The sequence below is a fragment of the Prionailurus viverrinus genome, chromosome C1 (genome assembly GCF_022837055.1).
Source record: "Prionailurus viverrinus isolate Anna chromosome C1, UM_Priviv_1.0, whole genome shotgun sequence".
Classification (NCBI taxonomy): Eukaryota; Metazoa; Chordata; class Mammalia; order Carnivora; family Felidae; genus Prionailurus; species Prionailurus viverrinus.
Window position 1 is genome coordinate 98,286,282 of NC_062568.1, and position 19,796 is coordinate 98,306,077.

Consider the following 19,796-nt stretch of genomic DNA (forward strand, 5'->3'; position numbering starts at 1 on the left):
GTGAAGCATCTGACTTCGGCTCAGGTCGTGATCTTGTGGTCTGTGAGTTCGAGCCCCTCATCAGGCTCTGGGCTGACAGCTCAGAGCCTGGAGACTGCTTTGGATTCTGTGTCTCCCTCTTTCTCTCTCTCCAGTTTACCCTCTGTCTACTCTCAAAAATAAATAAACATAACCAATTTTTTTAAATTGTTATAAAAACACTCTTATGAACGAGGCATTGTGCTAGATATTGGGGATATGAAGAACAGATTATGGTCCCTCATCCTTGACTAGTTTGTATAATAGACTAAGGTTACAGCTTTAATGAGGAGTCGATGCAAAGTCATTGACATTCAAGAAAAAAGATCGCTTTAGCCTGTACGAGAAGCAAATCTTTGATTGTGGCTTTATAAATACATTACTCTAAAAAAGTAAGAAAACAGACATGTAAACACATGATAAATAAACAGCTTTCTCCAAGCAGGTTAAGATACCATTAAGACTGCAGGCCATGCCCTGCGTGCAGCTTGAAGGCGTGTTCCCAAGAGCCGGAGTCCTGGACCTTCTCTTACACACAGAAAGAGATAGGTCAGAAAAAGCAAATTATTTTTACCTGCTTTTGGCTCTTTTCTTCTGGTACACAATTAAGAAAATCAAAGATATTGAATTGCCAGATAACAAGTGGTTTCCTCTTTTTTTTTTTTTTTTTGTAACCTAAATTTACTTTACCAAGTTTTATGCTTATGTTTATTTTATTTTAAATATTCGCTTGATATAGAACATGTATTCTTTGGGATGCCTGGGTGGCTCAGGTAAGCAGCTGACTCTTGATTTTGGCTCAGGTCGTGATCTCACGGTTCATGAGTTTGAGCCCCGCTTGGGATTCTCTCTCTCTCCCTCTCTCTCTGCCCCTCCCCTGCTCATGCTGGCTCACGCGCTCGCTCTTTACATAAATAAATAAATATTAAAAAAAATAACATGTATGCTTTTTTATAAATTTTTCTTTTAACGTTTATTTATTTTTGAGACAGAGACAGAGCACGAACGGGGGAGGGTCAGAGAGAGGGAGACACAGAATCCGAAACAGGCTCCAGGCTCTGAGCTGTCAGCACAGAGCCCGACGCGGGGCTCGAACTCACGGACCGTGAGATCATGACCTGAGCCGAAGTCGGGCGCCTAACCAAATGAACCACCCAGCTGCCCCCATGTATGCTTTTTTAAAAATTAACACTTTTTAACAAGATCTACTACTCACAGGGATATGATAATTAAGAGGTCATTGTTACAGAGTCAGAATTTGCCCAATGCGGAGAATGGGGCATGGTGAGGTTGTTTTTTTTTTCCTTAATGGAAAAGTAAGGCTGTAGGAAGGGTACTTATGAAATAAAAAAATGCTACTATAATGGAAAATATTTTAGGAGTGCATGTGTTTGTTCCCTTATTCACTGAAGACAGCCGACAGCGATTACCTTCTACGTGCCAGATGCCGTACATATGAAACGTACCTTTGATCTATGTGCTTGATGAACAATCTTGAGTTTATCTGAAAGAAAGAAAGAAGTATTTTTACAAAGATTATTCTAAAACTTCATTTTAACAATTTGCAATGGAAAGATACAGCTACAGAACTGAGACACTTACGTCCTTGCCTTACGACCAGTCCACTTAAAAATGTAGTGCAGTAGAAGAAAAAGCACCACTATAGGCCATTAAAGATCACTGTGTTTAAAGACATCTGAAAGCCGTGGCCTTTGGCACACACAACTATATGCCGTAACCTGCAGTCACCTTGGCACACCTTCCCCTTAGAACAGAAGCCAGATGGGTCATGTCATTCTGTCTTGTTCCTGGGGGGACTTGCAGAATGCTACAACGAGCAGATAATGTAAAAAAAATATCGGACATTAACGTAAGCAGTTCAAAACAATCTACCCGGCTCTCAGAATGCATACAAGTGGCAGGAGGTCAAAGGATCACCCTGGTAATCTGGCCAAGGCTGCTAATGCCCAAAGAGTACCAGTATTTGCCTCCTGGGTTTCAAATGATGCACAGGCTCACACCGTCTAATCTGCTTTATTCAATCCTCCTTCACTCTTTAATCTGTTTACCTTGAAGTCAGGCCACACTGTGCTTTTCCAAGAAGTAATTTCTCCGCATTGGGCAAATTCTGACCCTGTAACAATGACCTCTTAATTATAAATAGGCTCAGCATTCAACAGGCTTAAAGTCACAAAGTTTCCAATCCTTCACTTGGTTTTCTTTCACCATTTAATTAGTGTACTGTGATTACATGTATTATTATATCTGGATAAACTCTTAAGCTTAAACTAAAATTTATTTCTATCAATCATGCCGTTTGATTCCATAAGGAATTCCAATAGTAAAACAAAAGGATCTACTTTAAAAAAACAGGCCCTGGGACGCCTGGGTGGCGCAGTCGGTTAAGCGTCCGACTTCAGCCAGGTCACGATCTCGCGGTCCGTGAGTTCGAGCCCCGCGTCGGGCTCTGGGCTGACGGCTCAGAGCCTGGAGCCTGTTTCAGATTCTGTGTCTCCCTCTCTCTCTGACCCTCTCCCATTCATGCTCTGTCTCAAAAATAAATAAATGTTTAAAAAAAAAGTTTAGGGGCGCCTGGGTGGCGCAGTCGGTTAAGCGTCCGACTTCAGCCAGGTCACGATCTCGCGGTCCGTGAGTTCGAGCCCCGCGTCAGGCTCTGGGCTGATGACTCGGAGCCTGGAGCCTGTTTCAGATTCTGTGTCTCCCTCTCTCTCTGCCCCTCGCCCGTTCATGCTCTGTCTCTCTCTGTCCCAAAAATAAATAAATGTTGAAAAAAAAAAATTAAAAAAAAAAAAACAGGCCCTGATTTAACTCTGTTCTAATAACACAAAAGAATAGGGTAGCTATCCAGTTAAGAACCAGCACTCAGAGTTACCCATTATTTTAAAGTCAGCTTTCAATTATCAATTGCAATTTTTAATACAAGGTCAGCCTAATCCTAAAACTCTATGTATTGTTAAGAACTAAAACTAAATCTAATCTAAGTGAAAAATGAGTATTAGGAATGTAAATATACCACAATTGCTAAAAATAAGCTTATAAGGTACACAAGAAAATAAACAAATAGGCTTTTGGATTACCTATTATTCCAAGTTCGCTATTCTCTTTTTCTCACTATAGACAGATACTGGTTTATTATTAGAGACAAGTTAGAAAAGCCAGTAACAGTTTTTTAAGTAAAAGGATCCTGCTTAGGGTTCAGTTGGTTAAGCATCTGATTTCGGCTTAGTCATGTTCTCATGGTTTGTGGGTTTGAGCCCCAGGTCAGGCTCTGTGCTTACAGCTCGGAGCCTGGGGTCTGCTTCGGATTCTTTCTCCCTCCCTCTGCCCCTCCCCCGCTTATGTGCACACATGTGTGTTCTCTATCTCTCAAAAGTAAATAAATAAACATTAAAATTAAAAAAAAAAAGAATCCCACTTAAAGCCTGTTACAATCAATATGTAAAACTGTAGTGTGGCCTTACCAAATATTAATTATGTTCTATATTTTTTGCTAATGAGCCTTTAAATTACAAATATCTTTGTTCTAATGGGTTCTGCAAACCCATAATAAGAGGGCTAAATTTTTTTTTAGCATTAGAAGAAATAATGTGAACAGAAATTTCTAGATTTTTCCCTCCAACAAAAACAGGTAAGATGTGATAAGAAACAACAAGCTAGCAAAATATATTATATTAATAATAATGTCCCTTTCTTGTTAAACAATCTTTTTTCACTTGTTCTTACCTCTTTTTTAAAAAAAAACCTGCATTGGGGCGCATGGGTGACTCAGTCGGTTGAGCGTCCGACTTTGGCTCAGGTCATGATCTTACCGCCCATGAGTTCGAACCCCGCGTCGGGCTCTGTGCTGACAGCTCAGAGCCTGGAGCCTGCTTCAGATTCTATGTCTCCCTCACTCTCTGCCCCTTCCCCGCTCATGCTCTGTCTCTATCTCAAAAATAAATAAACATTAAAAAATTTTTAAAAATTAAAAATTAAAAAAAATTTTAAAACCTGCATTATTTTTTTAAATTTTCTTAAGGTTTATTTATTTTTGAGAGAGACACAGAGACAGAGCCCAAGCAGGGGAGGGACAAAGTGAGAGGGAGACACAGAATCTGAAGCAGGCTCCAAGCTCTGAGCTGTCAGCACAGAGCCCGATGTGGGGCTCGAACTCACAAGCCACGAGATCATGACCTGAGCTGAAGTTGAATGCTTAAACGACTGAGCCACCCAGGCGCCCCCCAAAATATCCGCATTATTAACAGAAACAACATCTATGGGTATTGCACCCTTAATGGAAATTCCTTGAGGAACATAACCTCATAAAAATAAAAATAAAAAACTTGTTAGGTATTTGACGTGTTCACACGAGCATTGTTTAATCTCACACAGCCTCATGAAACAAACAGTATTAGAAGCTCCATGCTGCACAGCCAACAATATTTATTACACACATGCACAGTGTCTAGGTGACAAGGATTTAAAAATAAGACAGCATCCGATGTGCTTTAGAGCAGTCTGGTCAGGATAAATCAATAACAGATGTAGATGACATTTAAATGGGAGAAGAGCCCATGAGAAATCTCAGACTCTCAAGTCGAGTGAGCCAGCCCTTTGCCCAAGGGCACAAAGACCGCAACCAACAGAGTGGAAATCTGACTCTGCACCCTTTCCACTCCCCATCACCCAATGGATTCTATTCCCACAGAGTATGTAGCAATATCGAAGGACAATGACAGGTGAGAAAGGAATGCTTGGCTGTTCTTAGTGAACACAAAGCAGTAGATTGTTACAAAGCCAAACCCAGACTGAGTTACTAAGTCCCTGGAAGTCTATCAAAACCCTAGTTCTCTAATTTCTAATTTCACAGATAAATGTATTCACTTCTTCTGCCAATTCACCTAAATAGTACACAAATCCTAGAACAAAGCAGTGTTAAAAAGGTGGAAAAATATAAAAGGCACATGATCTACCACCATGATGATTAACAGACATTCTAATGCCAGTATCTAAAAGTTATTTTTCAAAATAACTTACATGGAACACAAGTTTGAGTATGTATGCATATGCATGCACATGCACACACACACACACACACACACACACACACACACACACACAGAGGCATGCACGCACCATGCAAAAAAGGAAACGGCATTTGTAGGTTGATTCAAGTTTAAGGTTATATTGCAAGTGATTATACTCTGAAAGCCATGAAAGCCAGAATTGAGAAGTTTCATATTTACTTAACCATGCTTTTTTATTCCTTTCTCTTATTCAATATTTAGTATGTAAATTCTTTAAGCCCAATAAATCAAAGTACTTTCCATTCAGCGCCTTCAACTTCTGCTTGACTACCCCTTATGACCTCACAATTAGTCTCTGGATATTAAAATGCATACACACGGTGAAGATTGTGATTTCAAAGTATTTTAGGTCATAAGTTGCTCTACCAAATGGGAACAGAATTAAAAGCCACTCCAAAAAAAATGATCTAAGGTAATAAAAAATTTATACTTCAAAAAATGTCTGTACCAATTAACAGAAATATTTATTAGGTGCGTCATAATTTTCAAGTGAAGTCTCAGACTCAAAGTTTGATGAGTGTCATTCTGCTGAAGGTTAATAACCATGCCATCTTTTTACCAAATAATGAAACCCAACTTCCTGCCTCATTACTACATTTTTAAACAACACTGCAACATACAAAACTGCTATGTAATATGGTCAAGTTACTGGCATTTAAATTAATGTTTAATCTCTTCTTTTAATTCCTAGTCTTTAATCACTTTTCTTTTCTGGTTACCTTACAAAGAAATTCATTTAATTTTTAAAAAAAATTTTTTTTTAATGTTTATTTATTTTTGAGAGACAGAGAGAACATGAGCGGAGGAGGGGCAGAGAGAGAGGGAGACACAGAATCCAAAGCAGGCTCCAGGCTCTGAGCTGTCAGCACACAGCCCAACATGGGGCTCGAACTCACAAACCGCGACATCACGACCTGAGCCGAAGCCGGACGCTTAACCGACTAAGCCACCCAGGTGCCCCAAGAAATTCATTTTAGACATGGTTTGCCAAATATGCTATTTATTCCTCATAAATAGGCCACTTTCATACACAATTACAGTTTAATGATACACCAGGATTCCTAGATTTCTAAATAAACTTCCATATTGGTTTTTATTTACAGATAGTAAACTAATTTTTAAAAACCAAATTCAGGGGCGCCTGGGTGGCTCAGTCGGTTAAGCGTCCGACTTCGGTTCAGGTCATGATCTCACGGTCCGTGGGTTCGAACCCCGCGTCGGGCTCTGTGCTGACAGCTCAGAGCCTGGAGCCTGCTTCAGATTCTGTGTCTCCCTCTTTCTCTGACCCTCCCCTGTTCATGCTCTGTCTCTCTCTGTCTCAAATATAACTAAATGTTAAAAAAAAAATTAAAAAAAATAAATAAAAACCAAATTCAAATTGCTAGCAACGTAAAACTAATGTGAAACTACATTAATATACACTTTTAAAGAATACGAAAAATTAGTTACCGTATTTATAATTTCTGAATGGTGGTGGCAGGCTGGTCCTCAAAGGAATATCTATAAAAGAAGTATTATTTTTATTATATTCAAATAGACACTCATAGTATATGCATAGTCTTTTGCTCACTCTGTTCTCCTAGACCTCCAGACTAAGCTACTTTGAAAAGGTCAATAGAACACAAAATGAAGCTAACATGCCACCAAAATCCAAAGGTCACCTAAAATAATGGAACCACTGAGAAGATGTTGAGCCGTTATTAGCTGAACTAAGAATTCAGCAACGTTCTTAAATGCACTGGCATTTTATTCAATACAACAGCATCTATGCACATTTGAAATATATAGCATTCATGTGTGAGGTAGTATTTTCTATACAGTTGATGTTAGTTTAGCATATGACCCCTTCAGGGTCTTTGGCCAATAGTGGAAACCAATGATCTAGAACAGTCATTACTCTTCCCAAAATTCAGACAACCTACAATATAACTACTCTACCTCAGCAAAGAATGAAAAAACAAAAAACAAAAACAAAAAACTAAATATTCTTTTTAAAAGAGTACTTCAGGGGCGCCTGGGTGGCGCAGTCGGTTGAGCGTCCGACTTCAGCCAGGTCATGATCTCATGGTCCGTGAGTTCGAGCCCCGCGTCGGGCTCTGGGCTGATGGCTCGGAGCCTGGGGCCTGTTTCTGATTCTGTGTCTCCCTCTCTCTCTGCCCCTCCCCCGTTCATGCTCTGTCTCTCTCTGTCCCCCAAAAAATAAATAAACGTTGAAAAAAAAAATTTAAAAGAGTACTTCAAATACCAGTATTAGTTTTCATTAATAACATCTGATGCTACAATACCTACAGAGGGCAATCTTATATCAAAATTACACATGCATATACTCTTTGATCTAGGAATTCCACTTGGAGAATTGATCACAGAGATACACTTTGCACACTCTGCACACGTGTTCAATATAACACATATACCAGGATACTAACTGTAGCACTGGTTGCAATAGCAAATGCTTAGGAAAATCCAAAGAAATGTCCTCCAGTGGGGGGGGCTTTGCAAATAAATTATAATATGCCCAAACAATGAGACATAGTTTTCAACTGTACAAAAAAAACAAAAGAGGCCAAGAAAGCACTCTACTAATATAAGATATTCAAGATATGTTAAAGGTAAAGAAAGCATAAGGCTGGCCATTATTTTTCAAGTAAGCCACGTTTTGAGTAAAATGGGGGAAAAATAAGAATATATGTTTGTAACAATCCTAAAATTTGTATGGAACCACAAAAGACCCCAACTAGCCAAAGTAATGTTGGAAAAAAAAAAACCAAAGCGGGAGGCATCACAATCCCAGACTTTAGCCTCTACTACAAAGCTGTAATCATCAAGACAGCATGGTACTGGCACAAAAACAGACACTCAGATCAATGGAATAGAATAGAGAACCCAGAAGTGGACCCACACATGGATGGCCAACTAATCTTTGACAAAGCAGGAAAGAGTATCCAATGGAAAAAAGTCTCTTTAGCAAATGGTGCTGGGAGAACTGGACAGCAACATGCAGAAGAATGAAACTAGACCACTTTCTTACACCATACACAAAAATAAACTCAAAATGGATGAAAGACCTAAATGTGAGACAGGAAACCATCAAAACCCTAGAGGAGAAAACAGGCAACAACCTCTTTGACCTCAGCCACAGCAATTTCTTGCTCAACACGTCTCCAAAGGCAAGGGAATTAAAAGTAAAAATGAACTATTGGGACCTCATCAAAATAAAAACCTTCTGCACAGCAAAGGAAACAATCAACAAAACTAAAAGGCAACCAACGTAATGGGAAAAGGTATTTGCAAATGACATATTGGATAAAGGGTTAGTATCCAAAATCTATAAAGAACTTATCAAACTCAACACTCAAAAAACAAATAATCCAGTGAAGAAATGGGCACTTTTCCAAAGAAGACATCCAGATGGCCAACAGACACATGAAAAAATGCTCAACATCACTCATCATCGGGAAAATACAAATCAAAACCACAATGAAATACCACCTTACACCTATCAGAATGACTAACATGAACAACTCAGGCAACAACAAATGTTGGCAAGGATGCGGAGAAAGAGGCTCTGTTTTACACTGCTGGTGGGAATGCAAACTAGTATAGCCACTATGAAAAATCGTATGGAAATTCCTCAAAAAGTTAAAAATAGAACTACCCTATGACTCAGCAATTGCACTAGTAGGTATTTATCCAAGGGATACAGGTATGCTGTTTCGAAGGGGCACATGCACCCCAATGTTTACAGCAGCACCATCAACAATAACCAAAGTATGGAAAGAACCCAAAGGTCCATCAATGGATGAATGGATAAAGAAGATATGGTATATATATACAATGGAGTATTACTCAGCAATCGAAAAGAATGAAATCTTGCCATTTGCAACCACATGGATGGAACTAGAGGGTATTATGCTAAGTGAAGTCAGTCAGAGAAGGACAAATATCATATGACTTCACTCATATGAGGACTTTAAGATACAAGACAGATGAACATAAGGGAAGGGAAGCAAAAATAATATGAAAACAGGGAAGGGGACAAAACATAAGAGACTCTTAAATATGGAGAACCGAGGGTTGCTGGAAGGGCTGATGGGGTAAATGGTGAAGGGGCATCAAGGAAGACACCTGTTGGGATGAGTACTGGGTGTTATACATAGGAGATGAATCACTGGAATCTACTTCTGAAAATATTATTGCACTATGTTATATGCTAACTAACTTGGATGTAAATTATAAATGAATAAATAAATAAATAAATAAATACATTTTTAATCATGAAGAAAAAAGAATTAGCGTTGGATGCTATTTTCACTGTGGTTTTCTATTTTCTACTGCAATCTTTATTTGTTTATTCTGCTTACTTTGGTTTTCATTTTTCTTTTTCTAGCCTCTTAACATAGAAGCTGAAATCATTGGTTTGAGATCTCTTCTCTAATTTAGGCACTTCTAGTCCTATAAACATTCCTCTAAGTACTGTTTTACCGGCTTCCCATAAACTTTGCAAAGTTGTGCATTCATTTTTTTTCAGTTCACAATACTGCGTCTTTTGACCTCTGCTTTTGCACATAGGTTATTCAGAAGTAGGCTAATATTTGGTTTCCAAATATTTTGGAATTTTCCAGAGATACTTGTGTTATTGATTTCTCATCTAATTCCACCGTAGTCAAAAAAAAAGCCTACGTTGTACGAGTTTAATCCTTCTACGTTCATCATGACTTGTTTTATGGCTTGCAATATGGTCTCTTGGTATACGTTCTGTGTACACGAGACAGGAATGTGTATTCTGTTGTCCGGTGGAGTGTTCTACAAACGTCAATGTAGCCAATTTAGTCCAATAAGTGTTGTTCAAGTTTTCTGTATCCTTACAGATTCTCTCTGTGTTCCATCAATTATTGAGGGAGCAGTGCTGAAATTTCTCACAATAATTGCAGAATCACCTATTTTCCTTTGCAGTTCTTGAAGTTCTGTCGTGTCAGGTGCATAAACATTTAGAATCCTTACGTCATCTTAATCGGTGTCTTACCATTATCAAATGAGAGTCTTTATCCCCAGCAATATTCTTAACTCTGAATTCTACTTTATCTGATATCAGTTTTCTTTTGATTAGTATCAGCATGGTATAACTTCTTTGTCCTTTTACCTTTAACTGATTTTTATCTTTATATTTAAAGAGCATGCCCTGGGACACCTGGGTGGCTCAGTCAGTTGAACGTCCGACTTCAGCTCAGGTCATGATCTCACGGCTTGTGGGTTTGAGCCCCGCGTCAGGCTGTGTGTTGACAGCTCAGCGCCTGGAGCCTGCTTCGGATTGTGTCTCTCTCTCTCTCTCTCTCTCTCTCTCTGCCCCTCTCCCACTTACTCTCTGTCTCTAAAAAATAAATAAAAACAGTAAAAAAAAAAAAAACCAAATAAAGTGCATGCCTTATTGGTAACACATAATTTAGGACTGCTTGTTATGTCTGTCTTTTAATTAGGGAGTTCAGACCATTTACATTTAATGTGATTACTGATATGATTGGATTGAAATCTACCACTTTGCTATTTGGGTTTGGTTTTGTCCATCTGTTATTTCCTCTTCTACATTCTTTTGACAAATGGCTCTCTGACAATTTTTTATGATTCCACTTTAACCCTTCTGTTCGCCTATAATCTATAACTCAGGTAATGTGTGTGTGTGTGCCCGAACATGTGGTTGCTCTAAGATTTGCAGTAAACAGCTTTAACTTATCAGTCTACCTCCAAGCGACACTGTAACACTTTATAGAGAGTGAAAGAATCTTACGCTTCCAGGGGCACCTGGGTGGTTCAGCCTGTTGAGCAACTGACTTCGGCCCAGGTTATGAAGTCACAGTTCATGAGTTCAAGCCCCGAATCTGGCTCTGTGCTGACAGCGCAGAACCTACTTTGGATTCTGTTTCTCTCTCTCTCTGCCCCTCCCCGGCTTGTGTGCACTCTCTCTCTCTCTCAAAAATAAACAAACATTAAAAAAAAAAGAGGACCATCCAGGTGGCTCAGTTGGTTAAGCATCCAACTTCCGCTCAGGTCATGATCTCACGATTCGTGGGTTCGAGCCCTGCATTGCGCTCTGTGCTGACAGCTCAGAGCCTGGAGCCTGCTTCACATTCTATGTCTCACCTCTCTCTCTGTCCCTCCCACACTCGCACTCTGTCTCTGTCTCTCTCTCTCTCTCAAAAATAAACATTGCAGAAATGTTTTAATAAAAAAATTTAAAATAAAAAGGATCTTATGTTTCTATTTCTCCCCTCCTAGGCCTTGTACTAGTTCTGTCATATATTTTCCATAAATGCCACAACATGGTTAGTGTTTTTCTTTACGTGATGAAACATATTTTAAGAAAATTTTTTAAATAAGGGGAAAAAAAGCCTTTCATATTGACCCATGTTTACCATCTCCAATAGTCTTCATTTCTTCGTGTGCCTCCAAATTTCCATCTGGTATCATTTTCCTTCTGTTGGAAGAAGGCCCTTTAACATTTCCCGTAGTTGATGTTTCCTGGTGATGGTCTCTTTCAGCTTCTGTACGTCTAAAAAGTCTTTCTTATGCCTCCATTTCTGAAAGATGGGAATAGAATCCTAGATTGACTTTTTGTCTTTCAATACTTTAAAGATGTCGCTCCGCATCTTCTGACATGCACTCATTCTGATGAGAAGTCTGTGACTTTCCTCTTTGTTCCTCCTTATATAATGTGTTCTTTTTTTTGGCGGGGGGGGGGCTGTTTTTAAACTTTCTCTTTATCACCAGCTATAAGCGACTTCATTATATATGCTTTGGTATAGCTTTCTTCATCCTTCTTTTGCTTGGGATTTGTTGAACTGCTTGAATATGTGGGTTTATAGTTTTCATCACATTTGTGAAATTTTCGACCATCATTTCTTCCAATACATCTTCTGTCCCCCTGTCCCAGCTCCCCTCTTCATGGTCTCCAATTACACGTATATCTAGCTAATAGCAGCTACCCCACCCCTCCCTACCGCTCTATTTATTTTTCTTTCGGGTTTTTTTCTATGCTTTATTTTAGACTGTTTTTGTTGCTTTGTTTTCAGTTTAAGAATCTTTTCTTCCGCATCTGATCTACATGTTAATCCTATTCGGTGAATATCCATCTCAGACGTTGTAGTTTTCATCTCTAGTTCAATTTGGGATTTTTTTCTTTTCATATCTTCCATCGCTAACATGTTCAACTGTCCGTCTACCTTCCTGAACATTTGCAGTATAGTTATAATAATTTTCAATTGTCCTTGTCTACTCATTCTGTCATCTGCAGCATTTCTGGGCTGGTTTTACTGGATTGATTTCTCTCCTAATTATGGGTCATATTTTCTCACTTCTTTGCATGCCTGGTAAGTTCTGATTTGATTCAGGTCATTGTGAATTTTATCTGGTTGAGTGCTGGATATTTGTGTGTTTCTATAAACATCCTGAGCTTTGTTAAACTACTTGGAAACTTAGATCCTTCCGAGGAGTCTTGCTTTCGAGCTTTGTCAGGTGAGAGCAGAGCAGAATTTACCCTAGGGCTCATTGTGCCTTACAATTTCAGCAATACCCCTTTAGGTACTCTGCCTGATAACCTGTGAATTACAAGCTCGTCCATTCTGGCTGGTGTGGAGAAAAAAAAAAAAAAAAAACTATTCTCAGGCCTGAGCTCTGAGCATGCTGCCTTCTGCTTCCTTCAGATTGTTCTTCACCTTGACTTCCGGTAGTTTCCTTATACCCTTGTGCTGACTGTATTCAACTGAAGACACACGCTCTGCAAATCTTCAGAGCATTCCCTTTGCACAGCCCTCTCCGTTCCAGGTCTCTGTCCTATGAAGTCTCCAGGCTCCCCTCCAGTGTGCCAGCTGTTGAGCTGAACTCATGGAACTCACCACGTTCTACCTGCTCTGTAGCCTACAGACTCCCTCCAGGTGGTAAGGTGGCACAATCACAGGGGTCACCTTGTTCGCTTCCCCTATCCCAGGGACCACTGTCTTATGCTGCCTGATGTCCGGTATCTGAAAACCACTGTTTTGCATAAATTTTGCATAGTTTGGTTTTTTTGTTTTTTTTTTTTTATTAGTTGTTCCAGGCAAGAGTGAGTTTAGTTCCTGTTGCTCACCTTAGCTGAAAGGAAAAGTCTGGGGCCTACCTATTACATTCTGAAAAGGATGTCCAACTTTACACAGAGTTTTTCTTTTATCTTTCCTCACCTTTGAACTTAACTTTGAGACCTAATGAACTTTTACAAGAGAATCTGGGATTACAGCATGAATTCTGCAAAAATTAATTTAATATTTCATTATTGGAAAGTTGATGAGAAGGTAACCACTAACTTTCCTCATTCACTTAGGTCTCCATGAAAGGCATCCATAGAAAAATTAATAAGCAAAATAAGGCAACTTAATAAATATACTGCTGGCAGTTAGGATGCCCCCCAAAGAAGTCTGACGTGTTAAAACATACATTTCAATATAAAAATCAATAAAGTCTCAAAAATTATTAAAATATCAACAGGCAATAAAATAATTCTTTACCTCATAGTAAAGGCTATAAAAATAGAAGGAGTACAGTTTGTAACTTATTTTTAGACTTTTGGGAAAGCACAAACACCTAAGGGAAAAAAGTGACCAATTCAATGACTAATCAGTATAAGCAAGAACACCAAACACCCACCATTAATCAGAATAATGTCCAATGTTATAACTTAACAAGTTATATAATAGTAAGATTCCAAGGTTCAGCTCTATCGAGATGCTATTCATTTTAATTATGAAATACTCTAAACATAAAAAGTGTGGAGAATGGAAAATTCCTTTAACCCACCAACCAAATTTAACATACTGTCATGACTGCTTCAGATCCTTTTCTATTTTTTATGAAATAAAACAATATAGATACAGCTGAAACCTGTCTTTCCCTAGTCCCTTTATCTCTCCTTTCCTAGAAGCACTAACTGCCCCTAACTTATCATATCCCCTATGTTGTTATACTCTCATTCTATAAGTCACAGCCACAGAAAACAGAGTGTTATTTTGTGTTTTAAGTTTATAGAGTTCAGAATTTAAACTAAAGAATCTAGGGGCACCTGGGTGGCTGAGTCAGTTAAGATCCGACTTCAGCTCAGGTCATGATCTCACAGTTCGTGGATTCGAGCTCCATGTGGGGCTCTGTGCTGACAGCTCAGAGCCTGAAGCCTGCTTCAGATTCTGTGTCTCCCTCTCTCTCTGCCCCTCCCCTGCACGTGCTCTGTCTCTCTCTCAAAAGATGAATAAACATTTAAAAGAATTAAACTAAAGGATCTACAGTATATTTTTTAGTACAAACTAGAAAGCATCACCTCAACATAGTGTTGAAGGACGGGTCTCTTTGTGACAAGGTGATAATGTGCTGTGACTATGCTACTACAAAATTACCCTGTTCCTTTCTAAAAAAAAAAAGGGGGAGGGGGGAAACAGGAGACTGCTTCTTTACAGCAGCATGTGAAATAATAAATGTAGAAAGAACCACACAGTAAGAAAAATCCTGATTTCTAGCAATATCAGCAATTCAAATAAGGATCACTGGTAAATACTAAATCTGCTGGAAACAAGATATGTATATGGTCTCAATGTTTATCACTCCATATGCTACTTATTAATTAGAAAGATACTTTTACAACAGAGAAATCCAGCAGCCAGTGCCTTAACCAAATGACTGAAATCTGTATGACCAGTAACAGGACAAAGCAACATCAAGTGCTTTCGGATATGATGCAAACAAGAATGAGTCACCTCCATCGGAGGTCAGCAAACTATTTATGTAAAGGCCAGCTTGTCAACATTTTAGCTTTTGTGAGCCACACGGTGTCTGTCACAGCCATGGCTGTGTTCCAATAAACTTCATTTACAGAATCAGGTGGCAGCAGGTGGCAGGTCAGACTTAGCTTGTTGTAGCTTGTCCATCTGCAACCTAGGCGGTAATCCTGCCAAAAATGTTTAACCTGAATCTGATGAGAAAACAATCAAATAAATCTAGATTAAAAAAATCAATATAGTGACAGATAAAAGGTGGGGGGGCTGCTCCAGATCAAAAGGAATTAAGAAGACATGGTGTGCCAAGACACAATGGAACCTGAGATACATGTTTCTAAATGAAAGAAACCAGTCCGCCAAGACTATATATTGTGTAAGTCTAAGTACATGATATCCTGGAAAAAGCAAAACTAGAGGCATTAAAGGGCTCAGTGGTTGCCTGCGGCTTGTGGGGGAGGATAAGCAGGCAAACCGTGGGGGATTTTTATGGTGGTGAAACTATTCTGTACAACAGTGTCATGGTGGCTACACAACATTAGTCATCTGTTGAAGCCCACAGAACTTTAGAGCACAAAGAGTGAGCTTGAATGTGTGCAAAGTGAAAAACCACCATTTAGGAGGGCGGAAGATCCCAGGAAAGATTGCAGATAGTGACCAAAGAATCCAGCTGCATTGAAAATGTACGAAGCAACCTTCCTGAAGGCAGTGAAAGAAAGGCTGCTGATCTAATTAACCGTGGCAATGAAGAGATTCTTGTAAGACCAAGGCAAAAGGAGCTGCACAAAAGCACTGTGCTCTAGTTAATATCAAGTTGCTTCCCAGAGGGTACAGATGAAAAACTCTGATACTGCTAGACATGTAAACTGGAATTAAAGAATTAAGTAAGTGGATGGCAGAGGATGGGAGCCAGAGTTCTCATTCTTGGAGTGGAAACACAAATCCGCCAGGGGAGGAAGCTAGAAGGAGACATGTTGGGATGGACTGGAAAACATCAGGAAGGACTCATGTTTACCACACAGATACAGATGGTGACATGAAAACACTTGGGGATGTGTGTATGCGCACAGGCTGCCCTTTCAGTGGAGAGAGCTTTATTTTTGTTTGTTTTTAATATTTATATATTTTTGGGAGAGACAGACTGTGAGTAAGGGAGAAGCAGAGAGACAGGGAGACACAGAATCCGAGGCAGGCTCCAGGCTCTAAGCTGTCAGCACAGAGCCCGACGTGGGGCTTAAATTCACAAGCCATGAGATCATGACCTGAGCTGAAAGTCAGACGTTCAACCCACTGAGCCAACCAGGTGCCCCTCAGCTGAGAGAGCTTTAAAGAACAATACCCCAGGAGTAATGACCACACCCAGATCTGCGTTCAGGGACCAGGGATCCTTTGAGAAATGGCTGATTCTGGGACAGGGACAGGAAATCTACACAATGAGCCTGAAGCATCTTATAGCGCCAGAAAGTAAGAAAGTACTCAAAACACACATACACACAGAGACGGTATACAAGGGATGAAGGAGTTCTGAACTGCAAGTCTGGACAAACCCTCCACAGCTTTTTTCTGTTTTGTGGGTGAAATGATTTTACATTTAGAAGGTCTCACATGTTACAAAATATTTAAATGCTTCCAAATCAAAGATTGATTAAAAGGTCTTATATTAGCTAGATAGCTGGTTTGGACACTATTCTGAATCTAGAAAGTCATCTATATAAGGTAGTATATACAGTACCTCTGTGATCAGAATATCTGAATAACATCCATCCCCCATATGTTAATAACAGGTTTATTTTATTTTATTTATATACTCATACATAAATATAATCTGTATTTATATACTTATTTATAAATAAATGAGCTTATATTTACTGCATTTATATAACTTTAGGTTTTAATAGCATGATGTTGTGGAACAGTGATTGTCAATGGAGAATGAATCCAATTTAACCAAAGTTCCTTGGCTGAGGGAGAAGTACAGACAGACAAAGCAGGAGACTAGATGAAGGACAGCAGAAAAGTGAAGAACAGTTAGAAAGGCAAGAAGTTATCTAAAATAACCCCAAAAGATCACGGCATGCCTGGGTGGCTCAGTCGGTTAAGCATGGCTTCCGACTTCGGCTCAGGTCATGATCTCATGGCTAGTGAGTTCGAGCCCCGCATCAGGCTCTGTGCTGATGGCTCAGAGCCTGGAGCCTGCTTCAGATTCTGTGTCTCCCTCTCTCTTTGCCCCTCCCCGACTCTCACTCTCTCTCTCTAAAAAATGAATAAACATTTAAAAAAATGTTTTCAATAACCCCAAGAGATCATTCATCACAATGACCACTTTTGGCTCTGTGCAAAATTCACTGTGCCATGGTGGCAAACCTCTCTGCTCGCTGTCCGTGTTCAAAACGCTAGCGCAAGGTGAACTCCATGCAAAGACTCACTGACAGTGGGTCCATTTGGCTCAGAGATCCCACCTCAGCAAGTGAGGCAGGAGAACAGAAAGGAGGCAACTTAGCGCGGTGTTTAAGAGCACATGTTGTACAGTTAAACTGCCTGTGTCGAATTGCAGCTTTGGCTTTTATTAGCCACGTCACCGCAGGCAAGTGTGTTAACCTCTCTGTCCCTCAGCTGGTTCACGTGTAAGATGAGGACATAACCGATCCCACTTTAGAAGGATTCTGTGAGGATGAAATGAGATCACCTAGTTAGTTTAAGCTCCAAGCACAGGACCACATACAAAGTTGGTTATCATTATTACTTGAAAAATTCCCCAGAAATAAACTCTTTGGTCTTCGTCACATACAAAACTGTAAAAGGTAGACAGGTGGCCCACCGACCTTTCAGAGAGGTTCCACAGTGCTTCCAATCGGATAGGCTTGGGCACAGAGCCCACACCCCAAAAGTTCACCTTTTAGAGTCCCACCTGCATGTGTCCTACCCCAACAAACGAAAACAAGCAGCGGCCATGTTGTTACTAACACGGGTAAAAGATGTGGGAAGGTGCGGCCGAGCACCGAGCTGTGATCGGTACTGCTGCTCTAACGGAGAAGGCGTCCTAGGGTACCTAGAAAGAGAAGAGTACAGTGACCCCGGGGGGACTATGTCTCTTTCTGCCACTGCAGCAGCCTGAAGATCACACCTCATTCTCAAGGACTTCAGGAAGAACCTATCCTGCACCGTACCAAGAACATCAGAGCGCTTACAAGGTCAACACTAAGAAACGCTGTCAGCCATAACACACAGACAGGTTTTAAAGTAAGCAATGCAGGGGTTTGTTTTTACTTCAAAACCCAAATATGCTTTTTGGTGTTATCTTTTCCAAAAGCAGGACACTCTGCAATTGGCAATATCTTAGTGCCAACTCTCAACTCCCCCCTAAGAATTAAGAACACAGCAACAACAACACATACTCTATACGTCAGCCTGTAGTTACTTTCACGAACAATTATGTTCTCATGAAATCTTTCACAGTCACTACAAAGCCAACTGACTGGTCTGTCTTCTGTATGTGTCGCCCACCTTGACCTATACAGGTAATACTGAGTAGTAAAACTACAAAATTAGAGGTCGGGGGAGATGTGAGGGAGAAGAGTTGAGAAGATTTACAAAGTCAATCAGGAAGTACAATGTCAAGAATTCACCACATTTTGGATTTGGAGCATGCGCTCTAGGCTCAGACCCAGCCTGATGGAAGAAGGCCCCCTGAGTGGAGACCGCTGATCCCGAAGAGGCTGGTCTGCCAGATGCCTGGCCTTGCCCAGAGTCTGACCACATCTGGCATGTTCCGGGACAGGGCTAGCTGGGACTCCATCCCAGGCTGCGGGGGGAGGGGGAGGGTATGGAAAAATGAATCAACCTGCACTGCAGTCCTGACTGGTGTCCTCATCTGTGTGAGACAACATGTGTGTTCAGAGCAGTGAGGGATAAATAAAATACTGATGATGGTGGGGAAAAAAAAAAAGGAATTTACCACATTTTAGAAACTTAGCTATATACATTTCCACTGCATATATATAAACCAAGATACTGGTTTTGCAATATCATTCTCCAGTAATGGAATCAGAGCTCCTCAGAGAGACAGCTGCTTCCAGGGCTGAAGCAGGGAAAGAACAGGACAAGTCTGGGACACCTTGTACCAAAAAAGTAAAGAAGTGCTCAGAGAATGATGGGGACGTGTTAGAAGAGCCTGGGGCCCGATGGAAGGGGCTGTCACCAGCCAAAATGGGGATACCTGGAGCATCAAAATAAATAATGAGGGGCGCCTGGGTGGCTCAGTTGGTTGGGCATCCGACTTCGGCTCAAGTCATGATCTCACGGTTTGTGAGTTCGAGCCCCATGTCGGGCTCTGTGCTGACAGCTCGGAGCCTGGAGCCTGCTTCAGATTCTGTATCTCCCCCCCCCCCCCCCCCCGTCTCTGTCCCTCCCCTGTTCATGCTCTGTCTCTCTCTCAATAATGAATAAGCGTTAAAAAAAAATAAAAATAAAAAATAAATAAATTTTTAAAAATTAAAAAAACCCAACAAAATAAATAATGAGAGTAAAGAATTATAATCCTCTGACTAAAGTAAGAATCTGCGAGTCCACAGTGATATGATTAATGATTAAATAAATAAATGGGATGGCGGAGGTGGGGGCTGTTCCTTAGTGGAGAAAAACAACTATCATATGTAAGAGGAAGGACAGAATAGGAAAAATCACCATTTGCCAATTATCATCATAATCACTGATCCCGGCAAGAATCATCAAAGAATGCTACACTGGTGGATCAAAGTTTGAGAAGTAACAGGATATTCACATGGCCTCAGAATATATCCCTACAAACTACTTTTTGATTACGATTAAAATTTGCAGTGGAGAAACCTGACAGACTCCACTCCAACCAACTGATCAGAGTTACCATTGCCAGTACTGGTGTTGATGG

The 19,796-nt window shown here is 40.2% G+C and overlaps 1 protein-coding gene across 10 annotated transcripts in view; it reads right to left on the reverse strand.

Moving 5' to 3' along the window:
- The window catches only part of CC1H2orf76 (chromosome C1 C2orf76 homolog), a 96,568-nt gene that overhangs the window by 18,903 nt on the left and 57,869 nt on the right, over positions 1-19,796 (reverse strand). For 9 of the 10 annotated variants that reach the window (XR_007154987.1, XR_007154988.1, XM_047872240.1 and 6 more), the window contains 2 exons: positions 6,555-6,605; positions 1,485-1,522 (listed from right to left, as the gene is read on the reverse strand). Coding sequence is in view for 8 of the 10 variants with exons in the window: in XM_047872240.1 (XP_047728196.1) it covers positions 1,485-1,522; positions 6,555-6,605 (89 nt within the window). In the remaining 2 variants the exon portion in view is untranslated. The remainder of the gene's footprint in view (positions 1-1,484; positions 1,523-6,554; positions 6,606-19,796) is intronic. The other variant, XM_047872242.1, reaches the window with a different exon arrangement.